Source organism: Psammomys obesus, unplaced genomic scaffold (assembly GCF_907164565.1).
Source record: "Psammomys obesus unplaced genomic scaffold, mPsaObe1.curated_primary_1811, whole genome shotgun sequence".
NCBI classification, from domain to species: Eukaryota; Metazoa; Chordata; class Mammalia; order Rodentia; family Muridae; genus Psammomys; species Psammomys obesus.
In genome coordinates this window covers 32,878,370-32,893,009 of record NW_026596046.1, presented here as the reverse complement: position 1 = coordinate 32,893,009, position 14,640 = coordinate 32,878,370, and the positions used below count along the sequence as shown (strand labels likewise).

The following is a 14,640-nucleotide window of genomic DNA, read 5'->3' as shown; positions in this document are numbered from 1 at the left end:
GGCTAGACAAGTGCTCCACCACCGGCCACATTTCCAGCTCTTGATTTAGCTTTTAAATAAGGTTTGATTGGTTCTACGTATTCGCACACATATACACACATAAATACACAGTACTTCTCACTAAGCCACCAACTCATTGTCCAGTAACTGTACTGCCCACAATGCTGTCACCATTGCCTACATCCAAAATCTTTACACAGCCCACTCCAGCAGAAATCCTTCCCCACTAAGCAGTGACTCCCTTTTCCCTTTCTGTAGCCCGGGGAACTCCTGTTCTTGCCGTGAATCTATCTATTGGCAGCTCATATGCAGAGAATCCTGTTTGTTCCTCTCAGCCTGGCTTCTTTCCAGCATGCTATTCTCAAGGTCTGGTCACATTGCCGCTCATTCCTGCACTTCTGTGCGTTGCTGAATGATATTCCACTGCAGCTCCAGGTCCAGCTTGATCTGTTGGCGGATGGACAGCGCTGCTGTGACTAGTGCTGCCATGGTCATGGGTGTGCAGGTGTCCAAGTCTCTGTTTCCAGACTATGCTAGGCAGCGGAACTGCTGGCTCATGTGACAGCTCAATCTGTGACTTTTTAAAGGAAGCCTCCATAGCGGCTGCGCCATTTTATGCTTGCTTTTTTACTTTTTGCTTGTTTACTTTTGATTTTTTAATTTCCTTTTTTCCACTTGTGTGTGTGTGTGCAGTGTGCCTTATATCCATTTTCTCTGTTGGGTGAGCAAGCTTGTATACGTGTGCGTGTGGTGTGTGTGCGTGTGTGTGTGTGTGTGTGTGTGTGTGTGTGTGTGTGGAGTCCTAAGGTTGATATTGGACACATCCTGGCTTGCTTTCACTTTACTCGCTGAAGCACGGGCTCTCAGCCGAACGCAGATCTCACTGACGTGGCCGGTCTTGCTAGCCAGCTTGCTCTCGGGATCCTGCTCCACCTGCCAAGGCTGGAATAGCAGGTGGTCCCACATCAACTTGCATTTACTAGGGTTCTGGGATTTGAACTAGAGCCCTCAGGCTTTCCTGACAATTGCTTTAACTACCCACTGAAATGCCTCTCCAGTTCTTACTTACTTTTTAAGTTATAAAACAAGCATGTGCCTTCTAGAGCAAATCGAGAAAGTATAGGAAACAGAGAAGGGCTCTCCCTTCCTACCTTAGGCATCACTGTGGTTAGCATCTGTGCCTCCACTTACCTCTTTTATTCTCTGCACCCCCTTTCCCCCAACAAATGATCTTTCAGTATCATTTTTGATGTTGTGAGACAGGGTCTCGTTTGGCTTTCCACAAACTCACTGTGTGGCAGAAGCTGGCCTTGAACTCCCAGTCCCAAGTGCTGAGGTTACAGGCCTGTGCTGCCATGCCAGCTTCTTTTAAGAGCTTTGACGCATCATTGGTCATAGGCATTCTTACAAAGCATGGCTCTGCTGTGTGGCTGTGTCTTCTCAGTGTGCTCTGCTGGTACTGTACTGTGTGTCTCTGCTACTGTCATTCACAGTCGCTGTGTTACAGTAGATAACTGATCTATTTTTAAAGTTCCCTCAGGGAAGATGAAGCTCTTCCAGTCCCACACACACTTCATCTCTTTCGCCAGAAGCAGCGTTAAGAAATCATTGTTTATCCCTCGGAACATAAACGGGATCCAGCTATACTGCTTTTGCAAGCATTGCAAGTCACAAACATTTGTCTAGTGCTTTTTAGAATGACCCAGAGCATCGACACAGCGTTTATTTTTAAAGCCAATTCCTTAGAGTTGTGCATTTTATCATTATGAACTACATTACTTACCCAGAATTGCTGTGTCAAAAGATGAATGAACTTTTAATGCTTTCAAGGAGAATTGATAGATCTTTGAACAATTAATTTGTGAAGATAGGGCTCTTAAAGCTTAGGGAATTTGAGTCCTACAGTGGTGATGTTCAGTAGGACAGAGTGGGCATGAGACTTTTTTTGTTTGTTTTTTTTTTGTTTTGTTTTGGTTGGTGGTGGTGGTTTGGTTTGGGTTTCAAGACAAGGTTTCTCTGTGTAACCCTGGCTGTCCTAGCACTCACTCTGTAGACCAGGCTGTCCTTGAACTCAGATCTGCCTGCCTCTGCCTCCTGAGTGCTGGGATTAAAGGCATATGTTTCAGCCACCACCACCACCACCCGGCTGAGGGCCTGGGAGGTAAGACTTGGGCTCTGTCGTTGGCTGTGCTGTGGCTTGCTATCGGACTGTAGCAGTTTGCTTGATTTCTGAGCTTCAGACAGCTCTTGTATGAGGTGAAAGGTTTGGACCTGGCTGGGAACCTGAGCTGGGCATTCCCTGCCCGTTGTCTCCCAGGCTGGCAGGCTGTTACCAGGCCCTGGATGGAGGCAACACTGCGGACGCACTGGTGGATTTCACAGGTGGCGTCTCCGAGCCCGTTGACCTGACCGAGGGGGACTTTGCCAGCGATGAGGCCAAGAGGAATCAGCTCTTTGAACGTGTGCTGAAGGTGCACGGCAGAGGTGGCCTCATCAGCGCATCCATCAAGGTAGACCCCAGATGGGAGGGAGTGAGGCTGAGCCTGGGCCCAGCCCACTCATCACACTGACTCTCGGATTCCTGGGGGATGGAGTAGCTGGAGAGCACACTTTCCCTTTCCCGGGATAAGCCAGCTGACTGTGGTGCCCGGTCAGCTGACACGGAGCCCCGATTTGTGGCATTGGCTGAGTTCCGTGGTATAAATGCTCCCACAGGGCCAATTTCCTATTGCTCATGTTTCCACAAACAGCTCTTACAATTTCTGAGTGTTGCCTCCAGGCATGGCGCTGCACATCTGTAATCTCAGTACTTGAGACTCGGGAGGCAGAGGTAGAAGGATTGCCCCAAGCTCAGAGCCAGCCTAGTCTACATAGAGGATTCTAGGCCATGCAGCTCTGTGTATTGAGACTTGAACATTTCCAATTATATAGCAGTCAGCTGCCCTGGGGCAAGTTGGCACCAATATGCTCTGGGTTGGTGGCTGTATATGGTCCTCTGGGCTTCTGACCCCTTAGCAAAGCAAGATCTTTCCGTGAGGCTGCAGTTTCTAACTCTACCCGAAGGGGGCGAAGTGTCTTCTTAGCCTCGTTCCAGTGCCTTGGTTTGGAGTCCAGCATGACCCTCCTGTCTAGGCTGTTTGTCCTTCTGCAGGCTGTGACAGCAGCTGACATGGAGGCCCGCCTGGCATGTGGCCTGGTGAAGGGCCATGCGTATGCTGTCACTGACGTGCGCAAGGTGCGCCTTGGCCACGGCCTGCTGGCCTTTTTCAAGTCAGAGAAGCTGGACATGATCCGCCTGAGGAACCCGTGGGGCGAGCGGGAGTGGACCGGGCCGTGGAGCGACACGTAAGGCCCTGGGGTTGAGGGTGGGCACAGGTACAGATATAAGCACAAGAGGTGACCCTGGACTGGGCCTTGTGGGGTCTGGGAGAGATGGCCTGAGGAAGAGACAGGATGCTTGCTTCCCAGTGTGTGCCGGCTGTCTGGGGGTGGGTTCATCAAGCACAATGGCCTGGAGAAGGGTGAGCTGCCCTTGCCCTGTGGGGACACAGAGGCCAGTGTGGTAGTGGGTAAAACAGGAGAGCAGGGAGGTATGCCGGCAGCAATCTGAATACTCAGACGCTCTGTACTTGGCCAGTGGCCCTGAGGGGTCACAGCCCCTCATCCCTGCTTTACATCCCAACTTCGCAGCCCTGGCATGAAGAAAGAGCACAGTCTCTGGTGGGGGTAGCTTGGCCCAGAGCTGTCTCTTGGGGAGGTGGTCCTGGCAGGCTGCTCCTCTTGCACTCACATCCCCCTTTTCTGATACTCACACCCCAGCTCAGAAGAGTGGCAGAAAGTGAGCAAGAGTGAGAGGGAGAAGATGGGCGTGACCGTACAGGATGATGGCGAGTTCTGGTGAGCGTCCTCTTGTCCTGAGTCTGGGCTGAGGGGAGTCTTCCTGGGGCCTGGCAGGGAGCATGGTTTTAGTTCGCTATGGATCATGGCATCGTCTCCCTTATCCAACCTCAGCATCTATTCCCTGACTCTGTCTCCATAGTGTCCACCCTGCATCCATCCCCACTGTTCACCGCCCCCTACATCCATCCCTCTATGCTTTTCTCTTCATCTTTTCCCTGCATCCCTTCCTCCATATCCACCCAGTGGTCCGTCATTCCCTGTATCTGTCTCCCAACTCCATCCCTTGTGTCCATTTCTGAAGCCATTTCCTAAATCTGTCCTTCTGACTCCATTACCCTGTACCCATTCTTCACATCCACTTTCTCCTTCTGTCCTGCACCCCTGCACCTACTCATCATCCTCCTGCAGTCACTCATTCTTCTGTATACATCCCCTCATCTGTCTCTGTACCGCTTCATTCTGGAAATCCAGCCATTTCCTGTGTCCATGCCCTCATCCAGCCCTCATACCTATTCATTCTGTAGCCAATTTTTCCTTGGCACTTCCCCCACCTGCAGCCCTTGAATCTATTCCTTCCCTTACATCCCTCCCCTCTAATCTACCAGCATTCTGTCCGGACTCTGTCCCGGTGCAGTGCATTCTTGATAGGAAAGCCACTTGCAGGAGAGGAAGGTACAAGGTACCTGATGTGAGTATATGCCGTGCAGACCCCCAGGCCAACCAGGAGCTGATAATAGTGATACCGGTACCCTAATAAAGCCCCCTTCTGCTGCTGGGGGAGGGGTGTGCTCTCCAAGCCCTTTAGTATGCACTGCTGTGGACACAGCCTACTTTGTGCAGTCTGGTTTAGGAGTCAGTTGAGTTCAAACAGCAACGTCACTCCTCCATGGAAAAGGCTGCATTTTACAGCTCTCCTCATGCATATTCATACCATGCCCCACCACCACCACCGGCCTGCCCATGCTCCTGGAGGTGTGCCTAGCAAGAGCCTGGTCACCGCCTCATGCTTACCGTGGAGGAGAGGTGCGGGTTGTCTGGCCACCGGTTGGTTCAGGCCTCACAGCAGCCATGGAAGGTAAAGGACAGGAACAGAGTGTTCATGGCGCCCACCGCAGGGATGAGAAGGCACTTTCCGTCGGTCCTGACAACCTCGCTTCAGTTCCTGGGACCCACCAACTCCCATAGGCTGACCTCTGACCTCCATGCGCATGCCCTGTGCTCCTGCACCCTCCCCCCAACAGTAAATGTTTAAAACTGCAATAAGCGGTGCCCACTGGCTGTTAACACTGTGAGCAGCTGTGACAGCCAACGCCCCCGCTGCTCTGTGTTAGAAACAGTGCTGCACGCTCTCATTTCACCCGGTGCCCTGCCAGCCCCGTGAGACAGGCAGTGTTGGTAGGTTCATCCCATCTTACAAAGGAGGAGATTGAGGCACCAGAGAGGCTTTGGGTCTTGGCGGTATTGTGTGGCGCGGTGGTTCAGGACACGGCGGGGTACACCCAGCTCATTCCCTTCCTGCACACAGGATGACCTTCGAGGATATGTGCCAGTACTTCACCGACATCATCAAGTGCCGCCTGATTAACACGTCCTACCTGAGCATCCACAAGACGTGGGAGGAGGCCCGGCTTCGAGGCGCCTGGACGAGGCATGAGGACCCGCAGCAGAACCGCAGTGGAGGCTGCATCAACCACAAGGACACTTTCTTCCAGAACCCACAGGTGGGCATTCGCAAGGACCCCAGCCTGTCCCACCCTGCATCAGCCGTGGCACCTCGCCACTGCCCTGCCAGGAGCTCCTGAGTGACTCAGGTATGTCCCTGGCTGTCTTTGAGCTTCATTATGACTGTCTCCGCAGTAAGGACCTGGTGGACACTGTCCGGGGTCATGAAGTCCCTGTCTTACCGTCCGCACTGCATATAGTCACAGTGAGGAAATTGGCTGCAAGGGATTTAGAGCTGTCTTGTCCAGAGTCCCAGGCATAATGAGAGGTCAAGTAGTGTTCAGACCTCTTGTTTTCACAGTAGCACAGTTCAGCTATTCCCAGGAAATGTGGGCAGGCCGTGGTTCCCATGGGCAACTCTACCCAGCAGCTTCCTCAGCTGTGGCCCGTTTGCCTAGTCCTTACCCTAGATGCAATGTGTCCTTATTGAACGCCAGCTGTATGTTAGGTTCTGAGGTGAGCATGTATCATCTTGTTGAGCTCTCCCAATCTTCGGGCATGGTGGCCACTGTATGAGTTAATGGGCTAATCTCCCAGAGGAGGGAGAGCAGATGGGATGGCCCAAGCTCGTGCCAGCAACATGGCTGGGGCTTCGCTCTGGAGTCTAGGCTCCCCAGAGCTGAGGCTGACCTGGGTCTCACTGTGGCTCTCTTCTCACGGCCACACCCGCAGTACATCTTTGAAGTCAAGAAGCCAGAAGATGAAGTATTGATCTGCATCCAGCAGCGGCCGAAGCGCTCAACTCGCAGAGAGGGCAAAGGCGAGAATCTGGCCATCGGCTTTGACATCTACAAGGTGAGACCCGCCGGCCCGAGCTGCTTGTGTGGCCGAGGCTGTGGGAGGTTCCGTGTCCTTGACAGTCTCACTGCTCCTCCCCCAGGGCTCGGCCTCTCTTCTCCTGTAGCCTCTTGTGTCGGAGGCTTTTCATGCACAGAAGTAGGTAACCTTGTGCAGAGACAGGCAGACTCAGCTCTGGTCACTCCCCTTGGCTTGGCGTTGATGTCCTCCACACGTGATGCTCAGTGTGGGGAGAGAGTTGGCATGGCATTCTGCGACGCTCTGTGCCCTGTCATGCCATGCTTTTTCAGGAATTGTCTAAGATGGCCTGGCAGCTGGTGGGGGAGTTAGGCACGTCATAATAATTAGGCCTCCCAAACTATGAAATTACTTCAGGGACTCCCAAACTACAGGTGTCACCACTCCGTAGCCACAAGGAAGACAGCTACCAAGCAGGTAGTGGGTGGGTGGTACAGATTCACTGGCCAAGATTCGTGTCCTGTTGAGGAGGAGAGATGGTGCAGGATTTCAACACATCTGAGACTGAAAATACATAAACTACTGCTGGAATTTTCCTTTTGCTATTTCCCGAGCATGGTTGACTGGAGGCAGCTGAAATCATGGGAACTGGAACTGTGGATAAGCAGGGGGGGGGGCATGGGGGCGGGGGACTACCTCATTTGATGCCTTTGTGACGAAGCTCCAGGGTCAGGCTGGGTGTGGTAGCACATGCCTGTAATCCCAGCACTCAGGAGGCTGAGACAGGGCAACCAGGAGCCCAGGACATTCTCAATTACGAAGTGAGTTCAAGCCTGGTCTGTAAGAGACCTTGTCTCAAAAACAAAACAAGACAAGAGAGGGGCCAGCAAGATGGCTCATCAGGTAAAGGCACTTGCAATTGAGGCCTGATGATATGAGTTCGATCCGTGGAATACAAGGGAAGGTGGAAGGAGAGAATTAACCTCACAGTGTTGCCCTCTAGCCAATACGTTTGTGCCTCCCATCATATACACACATACACATAATAAATAAAGTTTAAAAGAAAGACCTTGTAGAGTCATTGGGGATTTCTCACCCGCCCCTCACTTTTAAACTATTTTCCTTGAGGTGGAAGCCATAGACCACCAAACTGAGCAGTCTGAAGTATATAACCTGGTGGCATCACTAGGTTACGGTCTCTGTGAGGAGAAGGACCACTCTAGGAGGTCATTGCCACCCAGTACAATAGACCCTTACGTGGGGGTCTCTGCAGACACCACGGCCAGCACAGTGTCTGTTGGTCCATGTCAGGCAAGAAGGAACCCCTGTTCAGGATGACTCAGTAGCTGGTGCTGGTCCAAACTTCCAGAGTCTGACGCTGGGTGGGATATTTTAGGCATATTTAAGCACAATTTGGAAAAAAATTATCCTGGTGAGAGTTAACTAAATCCTGTGTGCACAGTAGAACTTAAGACTGATGACGTGTGACATCTTGAGGGCCTGGGGGAGGATCTGTTGAGTTCAAACAGCTAAGTCGCTCCTCCGTGGAAAAGGCCACCCCTGTGTGTTTAACATTCCTAGTTTACCTAGTGCTTATCTGTGAGCACAAGAACCTGTTCTTTCTGCGCCCTTCTCCTCAGGCCTAGCCAAACACCAGCCTAATTTTGTCCTTATAGATTTGCTAGTTCTGGATATTTCCTGCCCTTGTATCCTGCTCCTTTCATGGGGGCCAGCGGGAGATGGGCCAGACTCTGGCGCAGGGTTGAGTGGCCCATCTCCTCCTGTCTCCACACAGGTGGAGGAGAACCGCCAGTATCGCATGCACAGCCTACAGCAGAAGGCCGCCAGCTCCATCTACATCAACTCGCGCAGCGTCTTCCTGCGGACGGAGCAGCCGGAGGGCCGCTACGTCATCATCCCCACCACCTTCGAGCCAGGCCACACCGGCGAGTTCCTGCTCCGAGTCTTCACAGATGTACCCTCCAACTGCCGGTGTGTGGGGCCTGAGCTGGTGACAGTATAGTCCGCGTGGGCCTGGTGGGATGTGCAGCCCTCGCCTGCCTGCGTCTGCTCAAAGCATGGCGCCCAGGCACCGGCATCCCCAGGGATGGCATCCATTGCCTCTCCCCTCCCCTGCTTGCCTGCACAGCTTCTGTTGGCCCCGACTAAGAGCAGCGACTCACATGTGCATTTAACAGTTTACAAAGAGGCTTCCACTTATTTTATTTATCTTCTCATACCCCAAATGGGAAACCCAACCACTCCATTTTATAGATAAAAATAGGGATCAACTCTAGAAAGAGGGTCAGACACCTGTAGTATGGACTGAGCCACCCATCCAACAGGATTATTAACATGGGTCTTGCCACCACCCACGGAGACTGGCTTTGGGGGCCAGTGGGCTGCTAGAGCCATTTTGAGGGTTAGAGAGAATATCTGTAATGCCCAGCGAAGGATGTGCTGTGCAGGGAGAGTTAAGTCCACTATGGTCCCTCGAGGAGGACGAGACCCTGGGGTAGGGACAGAGAGGCCGAAAGCCTGTGGCAGGGGGTGGTTGGGTCTGAAGTTTGGCTTGCGCCTCATTTTGAACCCTGTCTTCCTGCCACCCATCTGCCCTGTACCAGGGAGCTGCGTCTGGATGAGCCGCCTCGTACCTGTTGGAGCTCCTTGTGTGGCTACCCCCAGCAGGTGACCCAGGTCCATGTCTTGGGGGCCGCTGGCCTCAAGGACTCCCCAACAGGTGAGCTCACTTGGAGATTACCTCAGGCCCTGTCTCCTTCAGCACAGACCCCAGCACCTACAGAATTCACTCTGCAGACCCAGGCATCCAGGGGGTGGTGGGAATTCTAGAGAGCCTTACCTCCTGCTTCTGTAGGCCAAGGAGATGTTGAGGTGAGAAACCTGTATACAGGGAACAATGGGCCAAGACAGAAGGCCAAAAGCCATACTGTGTTCTTTCCTTGGCCTGGTCTTAGAAGGTGGGGGACTCCTATCTGGAAGGTAGAGCAGACTCCTGTCTCCCCTTCCCCTTTGGACAAAGACCAGGTTGGCATGGCATGTCCCAGACACCTGTCCCCCTTGGCCCTCAGCCCATCCTCATCCCAGGTCCCCATCCTCTCTCTAGGGGCAAACTCATATGTGATCATCAAGTGTGAGGGCAAAAAAGTTCGCTCAGCTGTGCAAAAAGGGACTTCGACACCAGAGTACAATGTGAAAGGCATCTTCTATCGCAAGAAGCTGGCCCAGCCCATCACCGTGCAGGTGAGACCACTCACAGAAATATACGCCCCCTCCCATGGCCTCCCACATTGAGGGCTGGGGCCCAGGGCAGAAGAGCCTCCTACAGGCCCGGTGCTAGCTTCAGTTGCCTTGCCCCGCCTCTTGTACGTGGTTGATGATGAGTCAGTCTGAGTCTGAGATTTAGCAAGGTCAGTGGTCCTCTTTGCTGACCTGGCCCAAAGCCTTGCTCACCATTCCTCAGAGGTCCCACCATAGGTCTGTTTCAGAAAGTGCCACTGAGATCATGAATGGCATGTGGCTGTTTCCTAAGACCCCGAGGAGCCAATCTGAATGCCAATGTCCTTGGGCACAGCTCCTTTCTCTCAGGCCAACATGGAGCAGGGCGACTGAGCTCATTATCAGGAAACCCTCAGTCCCCCAGGCCCAGAGCAGCCGCTCTCTGGGCGAGAAACCATCTGTAAACAAATGCATGGTCCCCCAGGGGAGCTGCTAGATTTTCCAAGGTTTCTTAACACTGGGTCCCGCTGGGTCAAATCACAGACTTGTAGGTATTGAGGCTGGAAGGACCATTAGGGGCAGGTGGTTCCACCCAAATATTAAAAACGAGGAGCTGAGTGTGATGGCACATGCCTTTAACCTCAGCACTTGGGAGACTGAGGCAGGCAGAACTAGGAATTCAAGGCTAGCCTGATCTGCATAGCGAGTTCTAAGCCAGCAAGGGCTAAGTCCAAGGTTAACCCCTCATCCCCAAGTTCGAGTTCGCAAGAGCTAGGAGCGACAGATTGAGCTTTCCAAGTGGTGGTGTGTTTGATGGTGATCCCGAGGCTTTGGAAGAGGGAACCCATCAGTCCAGGACGTGGGCTTTTCCCTGGCTGAGCTTGCACTGAGCAAAGAGGCTTCTGGGTACTGCCACCCTGACTCCCATCTTGGATGTGCCCCTCCACCACACTCTTGTCTCCGCTCAGATTTGGAACCACCGAGTCCTGAAGGATGAATTCCTGGGCCAGGTGCACCTGAAGACGGACCCGGACGACCTGCAGGCCCTCCACACCCTCCACCTTCGGGACCGCAGTAGCCGGCAGCCCAGTGACTTGCCGGGCACCGTGGCTGTGCGTGTCCTGAGCAGTGCCTCTCTCACAGCTGTCTGACACCCACCTGGCCCCAGCTACTCTCACCGCCACTTGCATGTCCCCACCTGGCCAGGGACCAGCCTGGGAACCAGACACTGGGGCCCTTTCCCCACTTTCCACTGACCCACTGTGTGACCTGAGGAGAGCCCTGCCCCTCTCTGAGGCTCAGTGTTTTGGAGGGCCCCAAAGCATTCCCTTCTTGGGGAGTTTTCTTGCCTAAGGTTTAAAGTAGCTCTCTCTACCCAGTGGGCACTGCTGCTAAGGGACTATGCGTTGAAAACATTGCCCCGGGTCCCACTGTCTGCCGAGGAGTGCCAAGAAGATGTCACTTGTTTACACACAAACTGCCATGTCCCAAGCCCCCTTCCTCTCCTTGTCTTCGAGCTCCCATCCCCAGGTCTTTGCTGTGTAGCTTACAGTGACCTTAAACTTCTGATCTCCCGCCTGGCCCTCCCCAGCGTTGAGATTATAGGCATGGACCACTTCACCAGTTTATGTGGCTCTGGGTAATGAAACCCAGGGCTTGCGTATGCTAGACAAGCACTGCACCACCTGAGCTACACCCCAGTCCTACTCCACCCTGTGTTAGAGCCATCCTGAAAGAACCCTTAGTGGGCATGGGCAGGAGACAGTTGCTCCTTGTGTAATGCTCGACGCCCATCCACATGGTTATTCAGTATAGATGTGTTTAATTAGGCCAAAGAGCTGACCCAGGCTTCCTCAGCCTCAGGGCTTCTCAGAGGCAGACACCTTCCAGAGGAGCAGGCCCTGATTTTACTCACACACCCCCGAAGAACTGTGCCCATACTGGTGAGAAAGTATCATTTCCCAATCTCCATGTGAGGTTGGAAGGAGTGGCCCGGGCCAGGGAGGTCGATGGAGTGCCGTGGGACACCCGAGGGGGACACGCTGTGCTTGTGCGGAAAGACCCTGGGTTCTCTCGGAAGAAAGGACTCTGAGGTGCGTGGTGCCGGGCCTTCCGGGTTAGATCACCTGCTGGGTGTCACAGGGAGGGACTTCCCTCCCCTTCACAGAGGCCTCTCCACCAGCACCCTCCAGACAGCCAGTGAGGGCACCGTGCGCTTGCTCTCCAGACCAAAATGCTGCTTTCAGTCTTCAACATTTGGTAGTCTTAGCCTTTGAAAAATCTCCCATGTAGAGGGAGGCCAGCCCCTACCTTTGCTCTTTTTAAACTCGTTTTGTCAGTCCTCTGCTTTTTGTTGATACTGAGCATTGAAAGGACATGGGCAAAGTGGGTCCTTCTCAGAGGACCTCGGAGGAGGATGGAGATGAGCATGTTCACTCCTGAGCATCCTCAGGCTGGCTGCAGACTGCATTCCTGAGGAACTCTTGTTTAGTACTGGTGCTGTGGCTCACAGGGTTCCCCCTGTCCCTTCTTCAGCTCCGAGACCAATCTCAGTAGATTAAAAAAAAGTACATTTGGGTCAACAGTTCCCTTTAGGAATGTTACTCTGTTTCCGGTCCCTACTGTGTGGGCCTCTTCATGGCTGGAGGTGCTGGATTCTGACTGCCATCTTGCTCCATGGTGCCTCTGCTCCTAGCCTGGGACCTGAGCCATGGGAAGGGCTAGGCACTGAAATTAAGATAAGAGGACTCCTCCTGCACAGTTGGGGCTTCCCTTCAAGGACCTGGGCCTGGGACTGTGCATGCCACCAGGAGCAAGTCACTTAACCCTCCTGTGCCTCAATTCCTCCCTCTGAAGCGTGGGGCTGGTGACTCCGATACGTGAGGACTCTCGCAAGAAGTAAGAGCAAGGCCACACCACTTCCTCTGTGTGTCTCTGTATCGTCTACACTACGTGTTCACAGAATCACTTCTCAGTGGCTATTGCAAACAAAGACTGCAGTCAGGAATGGAGGAGCAAGCACCTGCTACACCATCTTGGGTCTCAGGGCCTGACATGCAGGTCTTAGCTCAGCCATATCCCTCTGAGGCTCAGGCAAACCAGGACCAAGTAGTGAATGTGTAGAAACTTCACTGGCGACTAGCCACTGCCTCCCACCTACAGCAAAACTAGGCCAGCAGCCCCGTTCCTGCTTCCTCCCTCTCAAGCTAGGCCAGGCTGGCTCCTGGCTGCGCAGAGACCTCTGGTCCCCAGGAAGCCTTGAGGACTGGATGGATGAGGACAGGGTGGAGCAGGGAGAGCAGTGGCTTTGCTCCCCCTTGTACCCAGGAAGCCTTGCGGGTGATCAGCCCTGCAGTCCACACTACATGGACCACCAGGACCTGGCCTTCATTCTTCCAGGCCACCATGCTCTCTGCAGTCAAGAGGGAGGAGCCCTGTTATCTTCTCAGAATAAATATTACTGCCACTCTAGAGAGACCTTCCTGTGTCTGACTATTTTATCTGCCCCCTATCCCCTGGGAGGTTAAGGAGGGAGGGATAATGAGTAGCTGACCCCTGGTCAGAGGGAGGAGCGAGGAAGGACTTGCTGGTTGCTGGTGAGTCAGAGCCGGGCTCTGGAATCCTTCGGGTTCTCCCTGCAGATCGGTGTAGGGCTGCCTTCGCTGAGCCCTGTCCATCCCAGGCCCTGAGGATGTGGAAACATAGCCCCTGTCCTGGATCAGCCTTCCAGCAACTGGAGAAGATGGACGAACCAAACCCTCTGATCATGTTGCTACAGGGTTCTTGATAGGGAGTTTCCAGGGGCTAATTCTCGGTCTGTCGGTTCAAGGCCTGGGTCCTGTTCCAGTGGAGACAGTAGCATGCACAGACACAGGTGGGCAGAGGAGAGAGGCTGTGTGAGTAGCTAGAGCTCGGAATTCATGGGCGGGGCGGTGGCAGAAGCTGGGCTGGGACTGGTGAACTCGAAATGGACAGACCACGATGATAGGTTGGATTTGAAGGGGTGAGAGGTGGGTGAGGACGGTATGAACCAGTGCTGCAATGGTTCTGATGTGGTGCTCTGAAAAGGCTGAGGTGCTGGAAATCGGTGCCCCTTACACATGGATCAGAAAGCAGGCAGAACCTGGAGGGGTGGGGTAGAGCGTGAGGTGGGGAAGAGGCAGGGTTGCTGTGACGGTGACCACTATGCGGGGACTTGGTTTTCTGCCTCCAAGACAACTGAGCATCTCTGACAGCCTGCTTGCTCTCAGACGCTCTGCTTTAGGGAAACAAAACTGAAAAGGATTTCTAGATTTCTTGGGTTGGGTGACCCGCTTGGCCGAGTTTGGATGTTGAGAAAGTGTTTCAGTTATGGGTCCAAGCCACTTTCTCGCCCACTGTCTTCCCACCGTGCACCTCTGCCCCAACAAAGCACACCTGCCCCAGTTCACCTTGCCAGCCGGGCTCTGGTGCTCCAACCTGTGTCTCCCCCACTCTGTGTCTGTCCGTAGGAACAGCCCCATGGGGGAGGGCTGCATTGGGTGCAATTTGTCCTTGGTCTCTGGGCTCCCTTGCTCCCTGGCACCCTGGTCTGAGGAAGCTGATCGGCAGAGGCCTTTTCCCTCTCTTGTAGCCTTAGTCTCCTAGCCGTTGATGTTGCCCAGCAGGTGGTGCTGTTGGACCGTTAGCGTCCTCACCCCCAGTGGGAAGGAGAGAGGGTCAGGTCTCAGGAGGGAGTCCTCCAGCCCACTTTCTTCACCTATTATGAGTATTTTGTGTCAAATTCACTCCCCCCACCCCCTTTTAAAATCACACATTTTGTTTCACATGGGACGAGTCTCTGTGAGGTTGCTCCTGGTCAGGTGGCTTGGCAAAATGTCTGGATAATCAGAAAACAGCCCAGACAAGACTCCCGAAACAGGCTGTGGGGGCAGGTTTAGAGCCACATGGGAACATGTCTTGCGGAGTCCTGCCTTGGATGTTCTACCCCACAAGGGCGCAGGTGTTGCCAAGCCTGCCTGTCTATAGGGTCTCTAGTCCTGTCAT

General features: G+C 53.6%; 1 protein-coding gene across 3 annotated transcripts in view; it reads left to right on the top strand.

Moving 5' to 3' along the window:
- Positions 1-13,092, top strand: part of Capn5 (calpain 5) — a 51,375-nt gene extending 38,283 nt beyond the window's left edge. For 2 of the 3 annotated variants that reach the window (XM_055623397.1, XM_055623398.1), the window contains exons 5-13: positions 2,318-2,510; positions 3,152-3,345; positions 3,820-3,897; positions 5,426-5,621; positions 6,295-6,417; positions 8,174-8,370; positions 9,003-9,118; positions 9,503-9,639; positions 10,584-13,092. In XM_055623397.1, coding sequence (XP_055479372.1) covers positions 2,318-2,510; positions 3,152-3,345; positions 3,820-3,897; positions 5,426-5,621; positions 6,295-6,417; positions 8,174-8,370; positions 9,003-9,118; positions 9,503-9,639; positions 10,584-10,766 — 1,417 coding nt within the window. In that variant the 3' untranslated portion in view covers positions 10,767-13,092. The remainder of the gene's footprint in view (positions 1-2,317; positions 2,511-3,151; positions 3,346-3,819; positions 3,898-5,425; positions 5,622-6,294; positions 6,418-8,173; positions 8,371-9,002; positions 9,119-9,502; positions 9,640-10,583) is intronic. The other variant, XM_055623399.1, reaches the window with a different exon arrangement.
- The last annotated feature ends 1,548 nt before the right edge of the window (positions 13,093-14,640 follow it).